At 44.7% G+C, this 16092-nt stretch overlaps 1 protein-coding gene across 2 annotated transcripts in view; it reads left to right on the top strand.

Moving 5' to 3' along the window:
- Nucleotides 1-16092, top strand: part of CREB3L2 (cAMP responsive element binding protein 3 like 2) — a 106260-nt gene that overhangs the window by 64912 nt on the left and 25256 nt on the right. For both annotated transcript variants that reach the window (XM_044246663.1, XM_044246662.1), the window contains exons 3-5: nucleotides 9441-9616; nucleotides 11080-11167; nucleotides 14396-14580. In XM_044246663.1, the coding sequence (XP_044102598.1) occupies nucleotides 9441-9616; nucleotides 11080-11167; nucleotides 14396-14580 (449 nt within the window). The remainder of the gene's footprint in view (nucleotides 1-9440; nucleotides 9617-11079; nucleotides 11168-14395; nucleotides 14581-16092) is intronic.

Genomic DNA, 16092 nt, shown 5'->3' with positions numbered 1-16092 from the left:
CTTGTTGCGAAGATTAAACATGAGACTCTGCACCAGCGCCTAACCCGGGACCTAACTCATAGTACGATATTGTTCTTAGCTGCTGCTGCAATCCTATTATTCCAAACCAGGAGCTGTAAGAGGCCGGCAGGACCTTAGGTGATCAGGAAATTTTGGGGGAGGATTTCTCAACTTCCCAGGCCGTGTGCTCCAATGACGTATGATAGTGGGTTCCCACCCATTGAACTTACTGGGGGATTCTTTACTTTTTGTTCATTTATTCTTCATACATCTGTTAGACTCTGCGAATGTGCCTGAAATTATAATCTTTAAGAGCGCAGGGATAAACTACAAATCTAATGCAGCTGGTTTCTGGGACTAATGGGTGGAAATATTTCTCTGGTAGTTAGGGTACTCATAAAGTCAGGACTCCAAGGAGTTAGATGGGATGAAGGTATTAAAAGATTCATGAAGAATATTCACTTCTGTTCAGATTCATTCCCTATTACAAAATCTCAAACAGTCCTCCATTGTTCTGCAGAATGAAGCCAACCTTTGAGTGTGGCTTTTGAGGTCCTTTGTGGGCTGGGCTCATCCTCCCTCCCTCCCCCACCTTGTCCCATTGCTCCCTGTCTGTGTGGCTCTGGCAGTGACTTCTCCACGCCACGCCTGACACTGCCTTCCCTACTTGGAGTTTCCATTGCCTTCTCTCACCCTCTTGTCAACCCCACTAGTCACATTCCCACCGATCCCTCAAGACTCAACCCAGTGTCATCCAGACTACCCCCCCGGACGTTGTCAGCCTTTATGCTTTCATAGCACCTTTTTTGGTTTGTTTGTTTATTTTATTTTTGCCATTTTTGTAGAAAATGGGAGAAAAAAATTGCCCTTATATTTCAGCCATTATTTATTTTTCTGTTCTCTTTTTGGAGCTGGCTGTGAGCAAGTGTGATTATGTGTTCCTGGTACTTGCTTGGCACTCGGAAGGTATCCGATGAGCAGTTACTTCATTGAATTAATTGTGCAGTCAGTTGTTAAGGGAGAAGGTGTGGGAGAGGAAGCGCATTCCTCATCTCTGGTGATGGCGTCAGGGAAGAGACCTGCTCTCTTCTTCCAGGCATTGCTAGGTCTCTAATGATGCCAGTACCCTGGGCTGGGTGCATTTGATCTGGTGGTATTTCTTGGCTTCTAGCAGCTGTCTTGTGTAGAAGCAAACATTGGAAGAAAAAGTAGATATTTTATAAATGATTTATGGTTCACTCTTCAGATTCACGTCATAGCGATCTGTCAAGTAACTACTTTATACTTCACCTGCCAGGGACTGTCCTAAGCACTGAGGGTAAAAGAGCAAACACAGTGAACAAAGATCTCTGCCCTAGTAGAGTTTACGCTCTAGGAGATAAGGGTGGAGTAGAAAATGAGAAAAGGAACGAAGTAAAATATATGGTTTATTAGATGGTGATGAGCGATATACAGAAAAATAAACCGAGAAGAGGGGTAGGGCATTGCTAGAGGAGGTGGGCAGATGTCTTAGTCCGTTTAGTCAGCTTTAACAAAAATCCCAAAAGACTAGATAGCTTATAAACAACAGAAATTCCTTCCCTACAGTTCTAGAGGCTGGATGTCCCAGATTAGGGTGCCAGCAGGTTTGGGTGAGAGCCCTCTCCGGTCGGTCGCAGAACTTCCTGTGCTTTCCTTGCATGGTGAAAGGGACAAGGGAGCTCACTAGGGTCTCTTTAATAAGGGCACGGTTTCCATTTGTGTGGGCTCCATCATGACTTAAGCACTTTCAAAAGGCCCTCCACCTGATACCATCACATGGGACATTAGGGTTTCAACAGAAGCATCCGCGGGGAGCACGAACATTCACACCATAACAGGGAGGGGGAACTGAAATCTTAAATAGGCGAGACAGAGCCTTCTTGGAAGGTAAGGTCCGAGCAAAGATCAGCAGGAGATGAAAGAAAGAACTAGATGTGTCAGGAAGAGGCTTCCAGGCAGAGGACACAGCAAGAACAGAGGGCAGAGGTTGTGTGACTTGAGTCCTAACCACAAAGCCACACTTATAGTGAGACCATTAGGTGTCTGTGGGGTTGTCAGCCCCTTGGTGGCCTGGCTGTTCTAGAATATGCAGGCTAGAGAAGGCCTCGATCATCGAGGCAGACTGACTTTCCCCTCAGTTCTGAGGATGTTTGTTGAACACCTGCTGTGTGTCAAACACCGACCTACAGACTCAAAGGACACAGCAGTGAAGTTTAGATCCTATCGCTAAGTAACTCAGGGTCTAGTGAAAATGCCACGTACCCCATGTGCTTTACCAGACAGAATATAAGCAATGTCCCAAGGGGAAATGGAACTGGAGGAGTTCAGGACAGAGGGAGCACGTGCGCAAGGAAGGTCATAGGAAAGGTTGCTTGAATGAGGCAGAGCTTCCGGGGGCCTGGATGCGTTGAGGAGCATTGAAACAGTGGGAGTGACTGGAGGGGAAACAGAGGGAGGCCTGAGGGCTAGGATGTTGATTCTTCTGAAGCAAGATCTCTAGCGAAATGACTGCAAATAAGCAGATTTCCTTCTCTTCTATGATGAAACGATTTCTTTCTTTGTATTTCAACTGTGATTGATAGAAATGCAACGTAGCGGAACTCCACGTAGGAGTGCCGTCTATGCCAATAGTGTTGGGGAAGAAGAATCAGGGAATCTTTTCCAGGAAGCCTTTCTTCTCATTAGGCCAAAGCACACACCTTTCAGTGCCCTCACCTCCTGCCTTGTTCTATTTATAGATCCTGAGCTGCAATAGACCTGGGCTATTAATTTGCTGAGAACAGTTAATAGTGAGTCAAATATATTTTGCAAAGGGTTTCTGACCCACAGTTCATGTTCAAATATTGGTATTTCTCTGAGTTAGAGCCACCTTTCTCAGCCAGCAAAAGCCCTTGCATCAGTAGGGAATAGTGAACAAGGAGAGTAACTATTTGGACTGCGAAATCACAGTTAAACACCGTACATGAGTAGACGGGGAACTTGCCCGGGAAAGCTTTGTCTAGGTCTTAGCTTCCAGTATTTTCCTGACTTTTATGTGAAGGGACGAATGTTTGGGAACAGCATTGTTTTATTCATTTGAACCCGAGTTTGCATCTGCCTCGAGGGAGGAGCAATCCCAAGGACCACCCCCCCCCACCTTATACCACGTGTTCTGCCCTTCTCCCTGTTGGAGAAGGGCGGTAGCTGTTTAAGGCAGTGAATCACGAGGCAGCCTTTAAAAAATTGCTGTTCACATTAAATTTAATACTCCTTTTCTTTTGCATTGGGAAAACAGCATAAGCAGAACTAGGAGTCCTTGTTTCTAGCGACGGATAGTGAGGCCGTTATTTCATTATACCTGGGAAAGCCAGTGATTCAGAGCTCCTTCTTCAGTTTTCCTTAGATGAACTGGAATTCTTCTATAGTTGCCTCTAAACCCAAAAGAAAGTGATACACAATTTGAGTACCCTGTCCTGGTTTATTGGGATTTTTCTCCCTCTTTCTCCCCTTTACCCTTTCTTCTTCTGTCTCCCACTTCTTTCTTCTTCTTTGTCCTTCCTCGTTTTCTCCATGCTTATTCTCTTCTCCCCCATCCCTCCCTCCTTGAACCCCAGGCCAGTTACATGGGGCATATATAGTGAGTGCTATTCTTCTTGTTAACTTATCATGGACCCAGATGGACTGTAGATCCCTAAAATTGTATACAACATTTGGGGCTCTATCTACTTTTGTCAGTTTTTCTTCTGAGAGCATTTATACCTTTTTTTTAGATCCTCAAAAGAGTCTGTGACACACACACACACACACACACACACACACACACACCCGCCGCCCGCCAAGAGGTTGAGAAACACTGATCTAAGATTACATAGGAATCATCTATCCTCAGGACCAAATTTGACGATAGACTTCTCTGAAACGCTAGAGCTAAAGAACCTCTATGTGGGCTTGCCAACCGCAACTGCCAGCCCTTAGAATGTGGTCTTGGCCTTCAAAACCACGAGAAAGACATCCTGCATTGAGCTCATTCATTTCTCCCCGTGATTAAGGCTGTTAACCACATGCCAGGCAGGGTTTTGTGTTCTACAAAAACAGAAAGAGAAGAAGAGAGAGAGAGAAGGTTAAACATCCAAGTAAAATGTCTATGGATATTTTTATACTCTGATTGAAAGGGAAAAAAAAAAAAAGCTTATATTTGAATGACCAAGTCTTGTGCCTTACCATGTGGAAGGCGTCTTCATGAGTTATTCTATTTTAGTCATCTTCCTTTGTAATTAAGTCGGGATGCTAGGTACTCATTTGCTTTGTTCTTCAATTTCAGTCTTCTTCCTAAAGAAAAAGCTTAGTAGTGCTGGAGGAAGTCTGTTTAGAGAGAACTAGACATGGCCACTATCCTCCCAGATGACATAAGAACAAAATTAGAATGCACATAAAATACCAACAGACTCAGCAAAAAAAAAAAAAAAAATACATGTACTGAAGTGATCGAATACAATATTTCTACCACGCACAAGCCGAGGGGGCTTTATTTGGAGTGGAATAAGGAACTGTAACTGTGGCTGTTCCAGGTTCTAGAGAGGGTGGGACTAGGGACATAATAATTATCTTCCTTCCAATTAAGCCAGTTGGGCTTTTCACACTAGCCAGGGCAAGGGACGGCTGAGTAAGGAGGCTTAGTGTGGAGACCCTGAATTTATGGAGCGGTTTGCACAGGTGGGAATGAAAACTCCAGTGTGTGAGCTAAAGAGGAGCAGTGCTGCTGGTAATTGTGAAGCCTGGTGGAAGCTGAGACTTGGGGTTTGGGGGAAAACAGATTTTTAGGAAAGCAGGATGGTGTTTTGGGGAAGAGTAGAAGAAAATGATGTCACATGGTGGATGAGGCCACAGCACGGAAGGTGTGCCTGGACACGGGTCCGGGAGGAGGAAAGGGGAGGGATGTAAGATGGATGGCAGAGAAGTAATGGGGTTTGGACTAACTGGGCTGAAACCCATGGCCCGATTAGCACACGATCTTGTATGCAGGATAAAGGGGAGAGATGAGTCATAAGTGACGAGTTTGCAGCATGCAATGTTGAAGACATCTTGATGTTGCACCAAACAAGCTGTATCTTCATTAAATTTTGTTCGAGCTACCGACGAGAGCATCAGTCAGTCAGAGCCATCGTAGTGTGTGTGGATTCAGGGGTTAGAAAGGAAGTTGTGTTGCTCATCTCCCCACAGAGGGGAACTAGGTCCTCTCACATGGGCAGCCTGAGACTCAGGTAGGGTTGGACAAGCAGAGGAGCCTTTGTCCTCTCGGAGTCCAGCCCCTGGGCTTATGACCGAAGCTCTTTTGCTATTTACCACCCTTCTTAGTGATGGTGATCTTGTATCTTGGTGATGCTTTCTTTTCCTAATAGGCAGGAAGAATAATGAGGCTTCCCTTTTAAAAAGAAAAGGAAAGAATGAATGAATGAGTGACTTCTTTGCCTAATCCCTGCAATGCTAGAATAGCAACAGAAAACAATGTGGACATTCATCTAGCAATTGAGATGACTTTGGATATTCACACATGAGAGTCATGACTTTGCTTAGGGAAAAAAAGTGTACAGGAGAGGTTGTTTTGTGTCTTAAATATTTTGAAGTCAACCATGCCTTCCACAGGTATTTATTTATATCATACTCTAAGCATGGTATCTGAGAGGAGGACCAGAGCTGCTCAATGCAGAACGCCTGCTAATTTCTAGAGTCAAACTGTCTAAATTTGAACTTAGACCCTGCCACTTACTAATGGGGTGAGCTTAGGCACGTTACTCAACTCTCATGTCACTTTCCTGATCTGTAAAATGAAAATAATGATTCTAGTACATGCCTCATACTGCTGTGGTGGGGCTTACATGAATTAACATGTATTAAATATTTACAACAGGGCCTGGCAGTTAGTAACCACCAAATAAATATTATTACCTTTAAGCAGGTGACTGCATAATTAAATATATACAGCGCCAGCTGGCTGCCGTAGGAATGACGGCAGTAAGGGAAAGGGGTTCTCCATCCGCAGGCACAGAAAGGACACGGAGTTAGGGAAGTGCTCGAGAGAAATCGTGCTGATTACAGAGGTCCATCTGATAACACGAAAACACTGAGAACAGTGCCTGGCACCTAGTGAACACTGAAAACATTCGTCTTAGCCTGGGAATCTACCTCAGGAACACTGGGATTCGAATTCTATACAAACCAAGGTGAGAAGATAGCAAGAACCAATATTGCATTTTTTGTAGTGGCTAATTATGGGCTCTAAACACAGTAATTGACTACACTCAATTTTGCTGGAGATTAAAATCACTGATTAGCAATATACTAGAGGGGCAAAGAGGAGAGGATGAGAATCCCAGGTCTGCCCCATACCAACTGGGTGACTTGGGGTGAGTCACAATCTCTTCAGTTCCTTGTCTAGCAAGTATGTGTAATTAGACGCGCCTGCCTTACCTGGCTGCTCTTAGGATTACATTAAAATATGTAAAGCTCTTAGACCAATACTTACACACATAGTAAACACTCACAGAGGAGTGTTTGCTGTTTTTAATGTTTTCACTACTTCATCCAATCACTCATGACTGAAGGTTGTTTCAGGGTCAAGGCTCTCAGGGAGAGGACCATGGACAGACAGCCCTCTAACTTTCATTCCAACATGTGGTGGGCTCCTGTTTAATAGGATTCCGACACATTCAACTCAATGCTTGCCCTTCTCCCAGCCTCCAGAACCCAGCCTTAAGAGCTTTTTGCATCAAAAATCCGTCAAGATTTCCCAACTCCTTTGAAAATGTCAAAGAGCAAACATGGTTATCAAACGCTGAGGGATTTAGATGAGGCAGGCTTGACAGAATTTCCTTTTCACGTTAGCCCTGTTCTATAAATAGACAGTGGATATCTAGACGTATATATCCTATAAGGGGTATTGGCCCCATTGGATTTTGCTTTTAAGAATACACACACACACACACACAGAGTATATACACATGTGTGTATATGTATATAAACATAAAATAGGTAACATATTTGTAAAGATACTGCCCACTCCTGATTTAGAGTTTGATCTTTTTTCTTCCCCTTCTTCCTGAGGAATGAGGGCCTATTCAATATGTTTGTTTATACAGTACATAAGGAAATGATTGAGAATGGGCAAAAGGGTGTTGCCTCCACATTGGTTTCCCTCCCATGTCTTTTCTAGCCCCTCTGGGCACCCTGCTGTGGGAGTAGTCTCAAAGTCTAGCGCCATTTCTCACAGGGGCTCCATTTTGTCCTTGGACAGGAAGGACTTGCTCACCACCAGGAGACAGTGGCTTGTTTTTATTTTCTTGCTGATAACTAAGTTGTGATGCTGAGGAAACTTGCCAGTTGAGCTTGATGTTTGACAGGATGCTGTTTATAAATAAAATCGGATGATATGGGGGTTGTTCTTCTTTCCCGCAGTATGCGCTACTGACCTTAGTTATTGGGTAATGTTTTCCTTCCAAAGTGAAACTTTAAAGCAATGTAAACACAATTTAAGGGGGAAAAAATTTTTTTTTTTCCACTCAATATCTGAGCTTCAGGTTTTAGAAATTAGGGAGTGTAGAGTGTATTGACTCTTGTTTTTATAGTTTAGCCAATAACTCGAACATCTAAGGATAATTCCAGTTCTAAGCCATGGTGGCTCTACTGATCTTTTTGCCCATAAAGTCAAACTACAAGAATAAGATCATGTGGAAAATTGTAATATGTGTTCTGCTCACTTCCTTTCACTCTGGCCTTTGTTCACACCCTGCCTCATAGGTTACATTTGTCATTTTGTTTTCTCTGATTTGATATTTATTTTTAGGGAGAAACAGAGAACAAGCCAACACTCTGTAGATTAGGATGAACTTCTCTCTAATGTCAACTGCCAATGAAACGCTGTTCTCACCAAACTTCACACTGGCTGACTTTGTTCTATATGCAGTCATTTATTTTATGATGGGACTGGTAGGTAGATCTAATCAGTCACTCTACAAATTTATTGGTATGGTTCACAAATGATAGTTTAAAAGAATTATGGCAAGTAAGTGCAGCTCTTTTGTTGCAATGGGTTCTGAGGTAATGGATTTAATTTCTTGTATACACATTCAGCTAGATTGTATAAGCCAGCTAGGTCACCGTGTAACAAACCACCCCAAGCCTCTAGCTTCAGCCAACAGTCATTTGTTATTATAGCTCGTATATCTGTGCCTTGGCTGGAGGTCAGCTGCTTTAGCTAGAAGATAGTCGAGTGATTTTCCTAGGTTCAACCAGATTCGCTCACATGTTGAATTGAGTGAATGTTGAATTGGCTGGGAATTAGCTGATCTTGATCAGGCTCCTTTGTGGGCCAAACGCTGTTTTACGTGTCTGTCCTCCTTCTCCTGGGGTCAGTAGATTGTCCTGGCACATACTTTAATTAGGATGTCAAAGGCACAAGTATGTAAGTCCAGTTGTGCAAGTGCATTTTAAGACTTACTTATGTTAGGAAGCCAACATCCCTTTGGCCAAAGCAAGTCATGTGGCCAGACCAAGGTGGGGATTAGTCCACAGTGGGAAGGCACTGCAAAACTGCATGGCAGTGGTCATGGATAGAGAGGTGAGTATAGACCTGAAGCCAATTATGCAATTTATAACAAACGCGAAGATACTCATTGACTCTTGTTGAGTCAAAGGATTCTGAGTGGGCCCCCCTTGAGCCACTGGGGCCTCTATCTAATAATTACCATCATAAGGCGTCATAAAATAGAGCAGGCAGAGAAAGCAGGCCATATCCATATATGATTATCCAGGAACAGTATATCCTGGTACAGGAAATCTAGAAATCATATAAAATCTAAAGGGGGAAAAAAAGTCATTCATGTTCTGGATTATTCTTTAGAGATATTTTTGCCATTTTGATATGCTTCCTTTCAGTTCTTCATTAATAATATATAAAGGTCTCTGCTTGAGAGTCTCTCTCCTCCCTCTGCCCCTCCCCTCACCACGCTCTCTCTCGAATAAACAAATAAATAAATCTTTTAAAAATGTGCTTATTTACTTTTAAATAGATAACACAGTCACTCAATTTGAAAACCAAAAAGTATGCAACATCACACATGGAGATTCTTCCTCCTGTCCTGTTTCCCATCCACCCAGCCTCCTTCCTACCCTGACCAGGAAGGCAGGTTTCTTTGACGTGGATCCTTGAGTTTCCTTTAGGCGTACTTACACTCAAATGAATGCACGTATAGATTCTTACTTCGCCATTCATTTCGTTGTCCATTTATCTCCTCTCTCACATCCTCACTTTATTTCCTCTTATTCTGCTCTCAGTAACCTATGGTTGGAGCTCTTTTCTGAGGAGCAGGGTCAGTGGTCACTTGTTTTACTTATGTCTGATACCCCCGACCAGATTCATACATGTGCTTGTCTTTTCCCCACAGATGAAGTGGAAAGTGAGAAATGGTACCTGTCCACAGACTTTCCATCAACCACCATCAAGACAGAGCCGATTACAGAGGAGCCGCCCCCAGGACTTGTTCCCTCCGTCACTCTGACCATCACAGCCATCTCCACCCCTTTTGAGAAGGAGGAACCCCCGCTGGCAATGAATACTGGGGTATGCTCACTTTTCTTCCTACACACACATTGGATCAAAAGACATGGATCCTCATTCTCCAATAAGACATTTAACCATTTTGTGAGCTAGAGTTTCTAGATGTTTCAGGGTAGGTAATTGCATATGTGTGTATGTATCTATCAAGGCTGTGTTGATTTGGGATCAGCATTGATTATGCCACTTCCTTTAAAGGCATTGTTCAGAAAACTGGTAGCAAGTCTGCTTTCATTTTTCCGATGACTGCTGTTACAAAATTAAGATAAATAGGCCGATATCCATGGTTTAAAAAAACAGAAAAAACAAAAAACCAAACTCCTCATGGGATTGATTTTTAGGCCAGTGGAAAGAGAGGGACTAAATGATGATGCAATCCTTGGCTTGTATGCTGGCGCTGAGGGAAGTGCTGTTTCCTGTGTTATGTTTTCCTCTCCTTGTGCAATGTGGAGTTGTTATTGACCGAACTTGGGGATCTCCCACCTGCCAGCTTTTATTGTATTACACGTGGAAAACATACTAAATTGGGCATTTCTTTCTTGTTCGATTCCATGCCTACATGCCTACCCCACCTTCTCTCCAGGCATTTCCAGTGTCCAGTGGTGGGCCAGAATCATACATGCACATCTTCTTCCAGATGTTGAAAGCCAGTCCTGAGTTTCCTAAAGTTCAAAGCCGAAGGTTTATAAACAGTGGCTCCACTGATGTCAAGTCAGATCTTCTCTGAGCAAGGCGTCCTATCTACCTATGCCTTTTTAGGAAGAGGTCACACAGAAGCAGTAGAAAGCTTTCATGCACACTTGTTCTTAGCGCTCTCTACAACCCCTCTGGGAAGAGTGGGAGACTGTGGACAGAGCCCCACTACAGCGGCGCTCTAGAATTCCTTTCTCATGGGCGGCCTGGGTCTGTTCATTGCACTGGGTTTCGAGAGCATCTCTCCGTCTTTTCTAACCATGAGATGTCAGTTCGGTTGATTTTTTAGTGTGTAATTAAGCAAGGCCAGGGTCTTGGCCTCGTTCCACGCATAGGCCAGAGACCTTTTCTTCTTTCTGTAGCGAGTGTTCATGGTTCGACACTCTCAGTCCCGAGGAAGCCTGGAGGGGATCACAGACTGCTGGGTTCAGGCAGCTCCCGCTGTAAGACCAACTATTGGAGGCCTGTGGCCCTTTTCAAAGTTGCCAGACTATTTTATGGTATTTATATTATGATAAAAACAAAAGAAAGAGGAGGCCTGGTTTTTTAACTTCGGAATCCCGAGGGCTCGGCCTGCTGAAGAGCCAGGTTAGGCGGTGAGAGAAAGTCTAAGAAGGAAGCCGCCTGCCTGTCAGAGAAAGAGCCTGCGTGCGCTCAGCCCGGACAAGTGGGGCTGCCCAGAGAGGGAGACCCATGGTTGGATGACAAGCCACTCCCCTGGTGTCCCTCTAGGTTTGTTCCTGGTTTTTAAAAACTGTTTGAAATTCCTCCTCTAGGTTGATTCCTCGTGCCAGACCATTATACCTAAGATCAAGCTGGAGCCCCATGAAGTGGATCAGTTCCTCAACTTCTCTCCGAAAGAAGGTCCGTCTGCTCTTCCTGGCTTCCTTGGGGTCCTGGATGTCGGGGTGCGGAGAAAGGGGGTGTGGGAGAGAGTGCTGGCGTTCACATGTAGCACAGGCATCGCCTGCTCTCTGAAATAGCTCTGCTCTCAAAACCCTTGGTTCTAAATACAAATGTTGAAAGCTAAATTTTAATTTCCCCTCTGTGTCACATGCTTAAATCTTTTATCTAAATATTTGTATATGTTTAAGGCTTTTATGCTAAGTCTTATATTTTACTTTTACTCCTAGCAGAGGTGTTTTTTCCCCAAACTTTTATGGTCAGCTATGACTTGGGTGCTGGTGAACAAGGCAAGTGTTGCCTTTCTGGGTGTGAATGTATGAATCAAGCCCCGTTCTCTGTTCTGAGGGCGTGCGCAGTAGAGGCCAATAGACAAATAGCCACAAAGGCCCCTGACCTATTTAAAGCAACTCAGTTTAAACCCTTTGTCAAGTGAATCCGTGATTTGATCATTCACTGTGCTTAAATGCTGACTTTGGAGTACAGTAGTTGCAAGGAGCCTCTTTCCTAGTTACAAATTAGTTCATGCATCCCAATGTCCTATTCTAAGCTGTCATACTTTTCACTTTTTCTTTCTTTGCATCAATTTCTTTCTGACTTCTCCCTCTTGTTCTCAGATGAAGCCCATACTGGGGAATCCTGAACACTGACCACCCCACCCCCTGCCAACAAGTGTCATAAAGTCTAAGGAGGCTTTTTTGGCCTTTTTAAAAATGGAGATACCCCTGCGTGGGCCCTGTGCTTTACATTTTGTGCCTCCAGACCTACCGTCATCTTTTTATTGATGTCTTCTGGACGAGGTTAGGACAGTTCGTTACTGTGGTCGACAAACAAGAAAGTCATGTTTGCGTTTGTCATAGACAATGTGTGGGTGTTACAAGTGAGCAGTTCTCCTGAAAGCATAACGCCCTTCATTCTGCTAGGAACTCGGGATTTTATTTGTGACAGTTTAATCAGGGCTGGTATTTGCCTTTGTTATCAGTAAGAAACGATTACATTTTTGAAATTAACAATATCGACTAGAACCCATTTAGAAACAATATATCTTTCCACGGAGTGTTCTCCATTAGTGCTTTCCGCTTACTTACTGTTCTAAAGTAATTCCTTTCTTTTTCTTAAAGACTATCCAATACATCTTGCTCTTTTAGTTTATGTTGCCATATGCTTCAGAAAGTGTCCTAACTAACTGTAACAGTGATGGTTCAGGCTTCAGACTCAGGGATCACTAGAGAAGAAACATTTCGAGAGTAAAGTAAGTGGCCGGCAGTCCTTCCTCATTATCCTAGATAAACAGAGAGGAGGAAATTCAATATCTTAGAAGCAGTGGAGCTTCTAGGCAAAGTAGCCTGCTGTCCCCAGACCTTTCAAGTAATCTGAGACTGGTATTTCAAGTGATATTTAGAAATCTGATACCGAAGCACCTAGAGCCGGGTCAGAAGCTCTTAATAAGCAGGAACAAGGAAATTTGAGTTTCTCTCACTTTTCCTGATGTGCCAGTTCTGTTTTTTTGTAGAGCACCTTCTGCTTGGAAAAGAAAAAAATATTAAAATAATTTGGACTATGCTAAGGGAGAGGGGCAAGTAAGCTCTAGGTGCAGTTGGCTAGTTCTGAATGTAACAGCACGGTGTGGCAGACAGCGGGAGCCCCTGATAGGTCTTGCTCTTGGGTTTTGTTGTTGTGCTGCTGCTGCTGGTGGTGGTGGTTTTTCTCACCATTGTTAAAAGATAAACTGAGGCATATTAAAATTTTTAGGAGTTTATTGGAGAAAAAGGGTATTCAAATTGGCAGGGTGGGGAAGCATATTTAAGGCCCCTGGAACCGTTGGGAGCGATGTTGGCATTAGAGATGGCAAGGATTATTTTAGAATATTCCTTAGCTTTCGAAGTGCCTGCAGACTGTACAAAGCCCAGGGGGCTCTTTGGCAAGACTTTGTCAGAGAAAAAGGGAAGGATCTAGTGAAGGTACTATGTTAGAAAAAAACGAAGAGAGGAAGGCGCAGAGAAAGAGCTGTGTGCTGTGAATAGCAGGGAGGGCGGCAGGAGGGATGGCCGGGAGGCCCATGACTGGCTCTGGGTGGGAGCTGGTGGGTCAGTTGTGTCTCAGAAGGCCCTTCCCACCTCAGGTGGTCTCTGGTTTCAGGAGAGAAGAGGAGGCTGAAGCCTTTCCGTGACCCCAAGCTCTCCTCCGGCCGAGCTGCACCTTTGGTACTAAAGGGCTCCGTTGTCTTGGGGGCCCCGAAGCAGTGTGGGGTGAAAAGCTTACCCAGGGTTATGCCCCTTGGCTCAGAAACAGTGGCTGCCTCTCTAGGCACTTTGGATTAGCAGGAATAGAAAGGAGACCAGAAAAAGGATAGCTCTTTGTCTGTAAGTTTGAACTCAGAGTGGATTGTGTCTTCTGGAGCCCATCCCCGCTGCCCTGGAGATGTGTGACCGATGACACCCACGTTCCAGCGGACAGCCTGTCTGTGACTCCCTGAGGGGAGGCGAGGGGACTGTGGAGCAGCAAGGCTCCCCCAGCGCGCACGCGCGTGCACACACAGACACACACACAGACAGACACACAGACACACACGCGCCCCTTTTCCAGTGCCTACCTACCTAGCTGCAGATGGATTTAGGATATTCTGAAGGAAGAATGTCAGGCGTCTTGCCTGGGGGCCCTGCCATGCACATTCCTTCAGAAACAAATGAGCTTTTCTCAAAGCAGCCTTTGGGAATGCTCTCGGGCTCCAGGTTTTGCTAATTTTTTTTTTTTTTTAAGCACCTGATCCATTAACGTGGTTCACAAGTCAAAGGATATAAATGATAAGAAGCAAATACAGTGAGAAGTTATGCGCCCTGCCACGGTTTACCCTAATTTCCCCCATCCCCCAAGAGGTCATAATTTTATTGATTTCTTCTGTATTTCCCATGTTTCTTTATGCAGAGACGAACAAATGGGAGTCTGTATTCCCCTGCTCTCCTCTTTCATACAAAAGGAGGGCTCCTTTATATACCATTCTGCACCTCGATGTTACCCTCTCCCCCCTAACAAAATACACCGGAGATCCTTCCCTGTCCGCACACGCAGAATCTCCATCCCTTTGTTCAGCTGACCCGCGTTCGGCTGTGTGGACGTGCAGCTGTTTGACCGCCTCCGGGTCCTGCTTCGTTGCTGTCTGATGGATGAAACCTGCTTTCTTTCCCTCAGCCTCCGTGGAGCACCTGCACTTACCCCCCACCCCTCCCAGCAGCCACAGCAGCGACTCGGAGGGCAGCCTGAGCCCCAATCCTCGCCTGCACCCCTTCGGCCTGCCGCAGACCCACAGCCCTGCCAGAGCCGTGGCGCGGGCCCCCTCGGCCCTGTCCAGCTCCCCTCTCCTCACGGCCCCTCACGTGAGTATTTCACCGGCAGCCCTTACCCTTTGGTCCCTTGGAGCTTCGCTGGGAGTGGGTGTCCTTCAAGGCCACTTGACTTTTGTTCTTGTAAGGAACTCTTAGGTTTAGTTGCTAAAGCAGGGTGATAGCCACCTTGAAGAACACTTTTTAAGACCTGCCTGTTGATCTCGTGCTAACACCATCCTCTCCCTTTCCCGGTGCACATGCGCGTTACCGCTTGTTTGTTTCATTGGACGCAGCCAGAGCAGAAGGGGTCACACTGTTGTGTTGCCTTCCTCCTCAAAATCACATCCCAAATACTTACCATCACTTTTGGTAATCCTGTGGCCTATGATAGGAAATAACTTGTTTTTCAAATAAGCAGTCTTTGATGAACCTAAAACTTTGTCCGAGATGAAATGTTTTGTTGCTGAAAGCTCAAAAGTATAGTTTAACTTTCTTGCCTGTGGTACGGCTCCCAACCCAGAGACTCGTGTTGGAAAGCAGGAGTCATCATTCATCCCTAATGTGTATAAGGACACCTTGTTCCAGATAAAAATAGAGACAGAGAATTAACATTTTACTATTCTGAAGAATTCATTGATTTCTATGAAATCTGAAGAATGATAAAATCATCTCTCAGTTAATATAATTTTGACAGTGTAAAGTCAGTGTGCCCCACAGATTTCTAGATCTGTGGCTGTGTTAGGAAGTCCTCCTGGTGTCCCTACAGTGTCTTGTTTGCGCTTCTTAATTAGCTCTTGGTATCAAACCCCAGTACTTCTACTATATACTGGGCACCTTGACCTTTTGCTGTTTCAACAACTTCCTATCCATTCTAGACAGGACAGCATCTTCAAGTGCTTTTCAGAATACTGCCTTTTGCTTGGAATGCCCTCCTCTCTCTATGTAAATCATCCCCTTCTTGTAACCCAATGTCAGTCTCCCCTCCTACCCTTAAGCCTTTCCTTATCACACACACTCATGTGTCTCTATCCCCAGATTCTGAATGCACATTGAGTTGTATTACAGCATAATGTTTACTTCCCTCAGCCTTCCGTGTGTATTAATTCAGTCTCAGTCTTGATCACAAGCTATGATTTGAGAGATGCCTTTTCTTTGGAGTGTTCCATGACCTTGAATGTGGGGCTCAGACGTTGTTGGCGCTCAGCTTCATCATTCTATGATGGGCTAAATGAGATGAGCTATTGTCCGGGTCTTCACTGCTGATGGACAATCTGGGACTGTCCGAAGCCAGAGACTTCCATGAGATGTGCCTGCAGGTATATTTCTGGGAGCCCTGGCCCCTAAGCTTTTAGTGGGGGACAAGAAGTGACCCCTGATATGTGGAGAGCATCTTGAAAAATTGTGTTTTCAGGAGAACAAGGACACTCATTCACCAAGAGCTCCAAGTGAATCCCCCGTCACTCCAAGGCCATGAATCTCGAGATGTGGGAAATGAATCCTGTAATGTTTCTTTTGATGTTTTACCCACTGGGGTACCTTCTGGGAATTGATGGGTGGAGGTTT

The sequence above is a fragment of the Neovison vison genome, chromosome 4 (genome assembly GCF_020171115.1).
Source record: "Neovison vison isolate M4711 chromosome 4, ASM_NN_V1, whole genome shotgun sequence".
NCBI classification, from domain to species: Eukaryota; Metazoa; Chordata; class Mammalia; order Carnivora; family Mustelidae; genus Neogale; species Neogale vison.
Note: the sequence above shows the minus strand (reverse complement) of the source record. Positions and strands in the feature narration are given on the sequence as shown.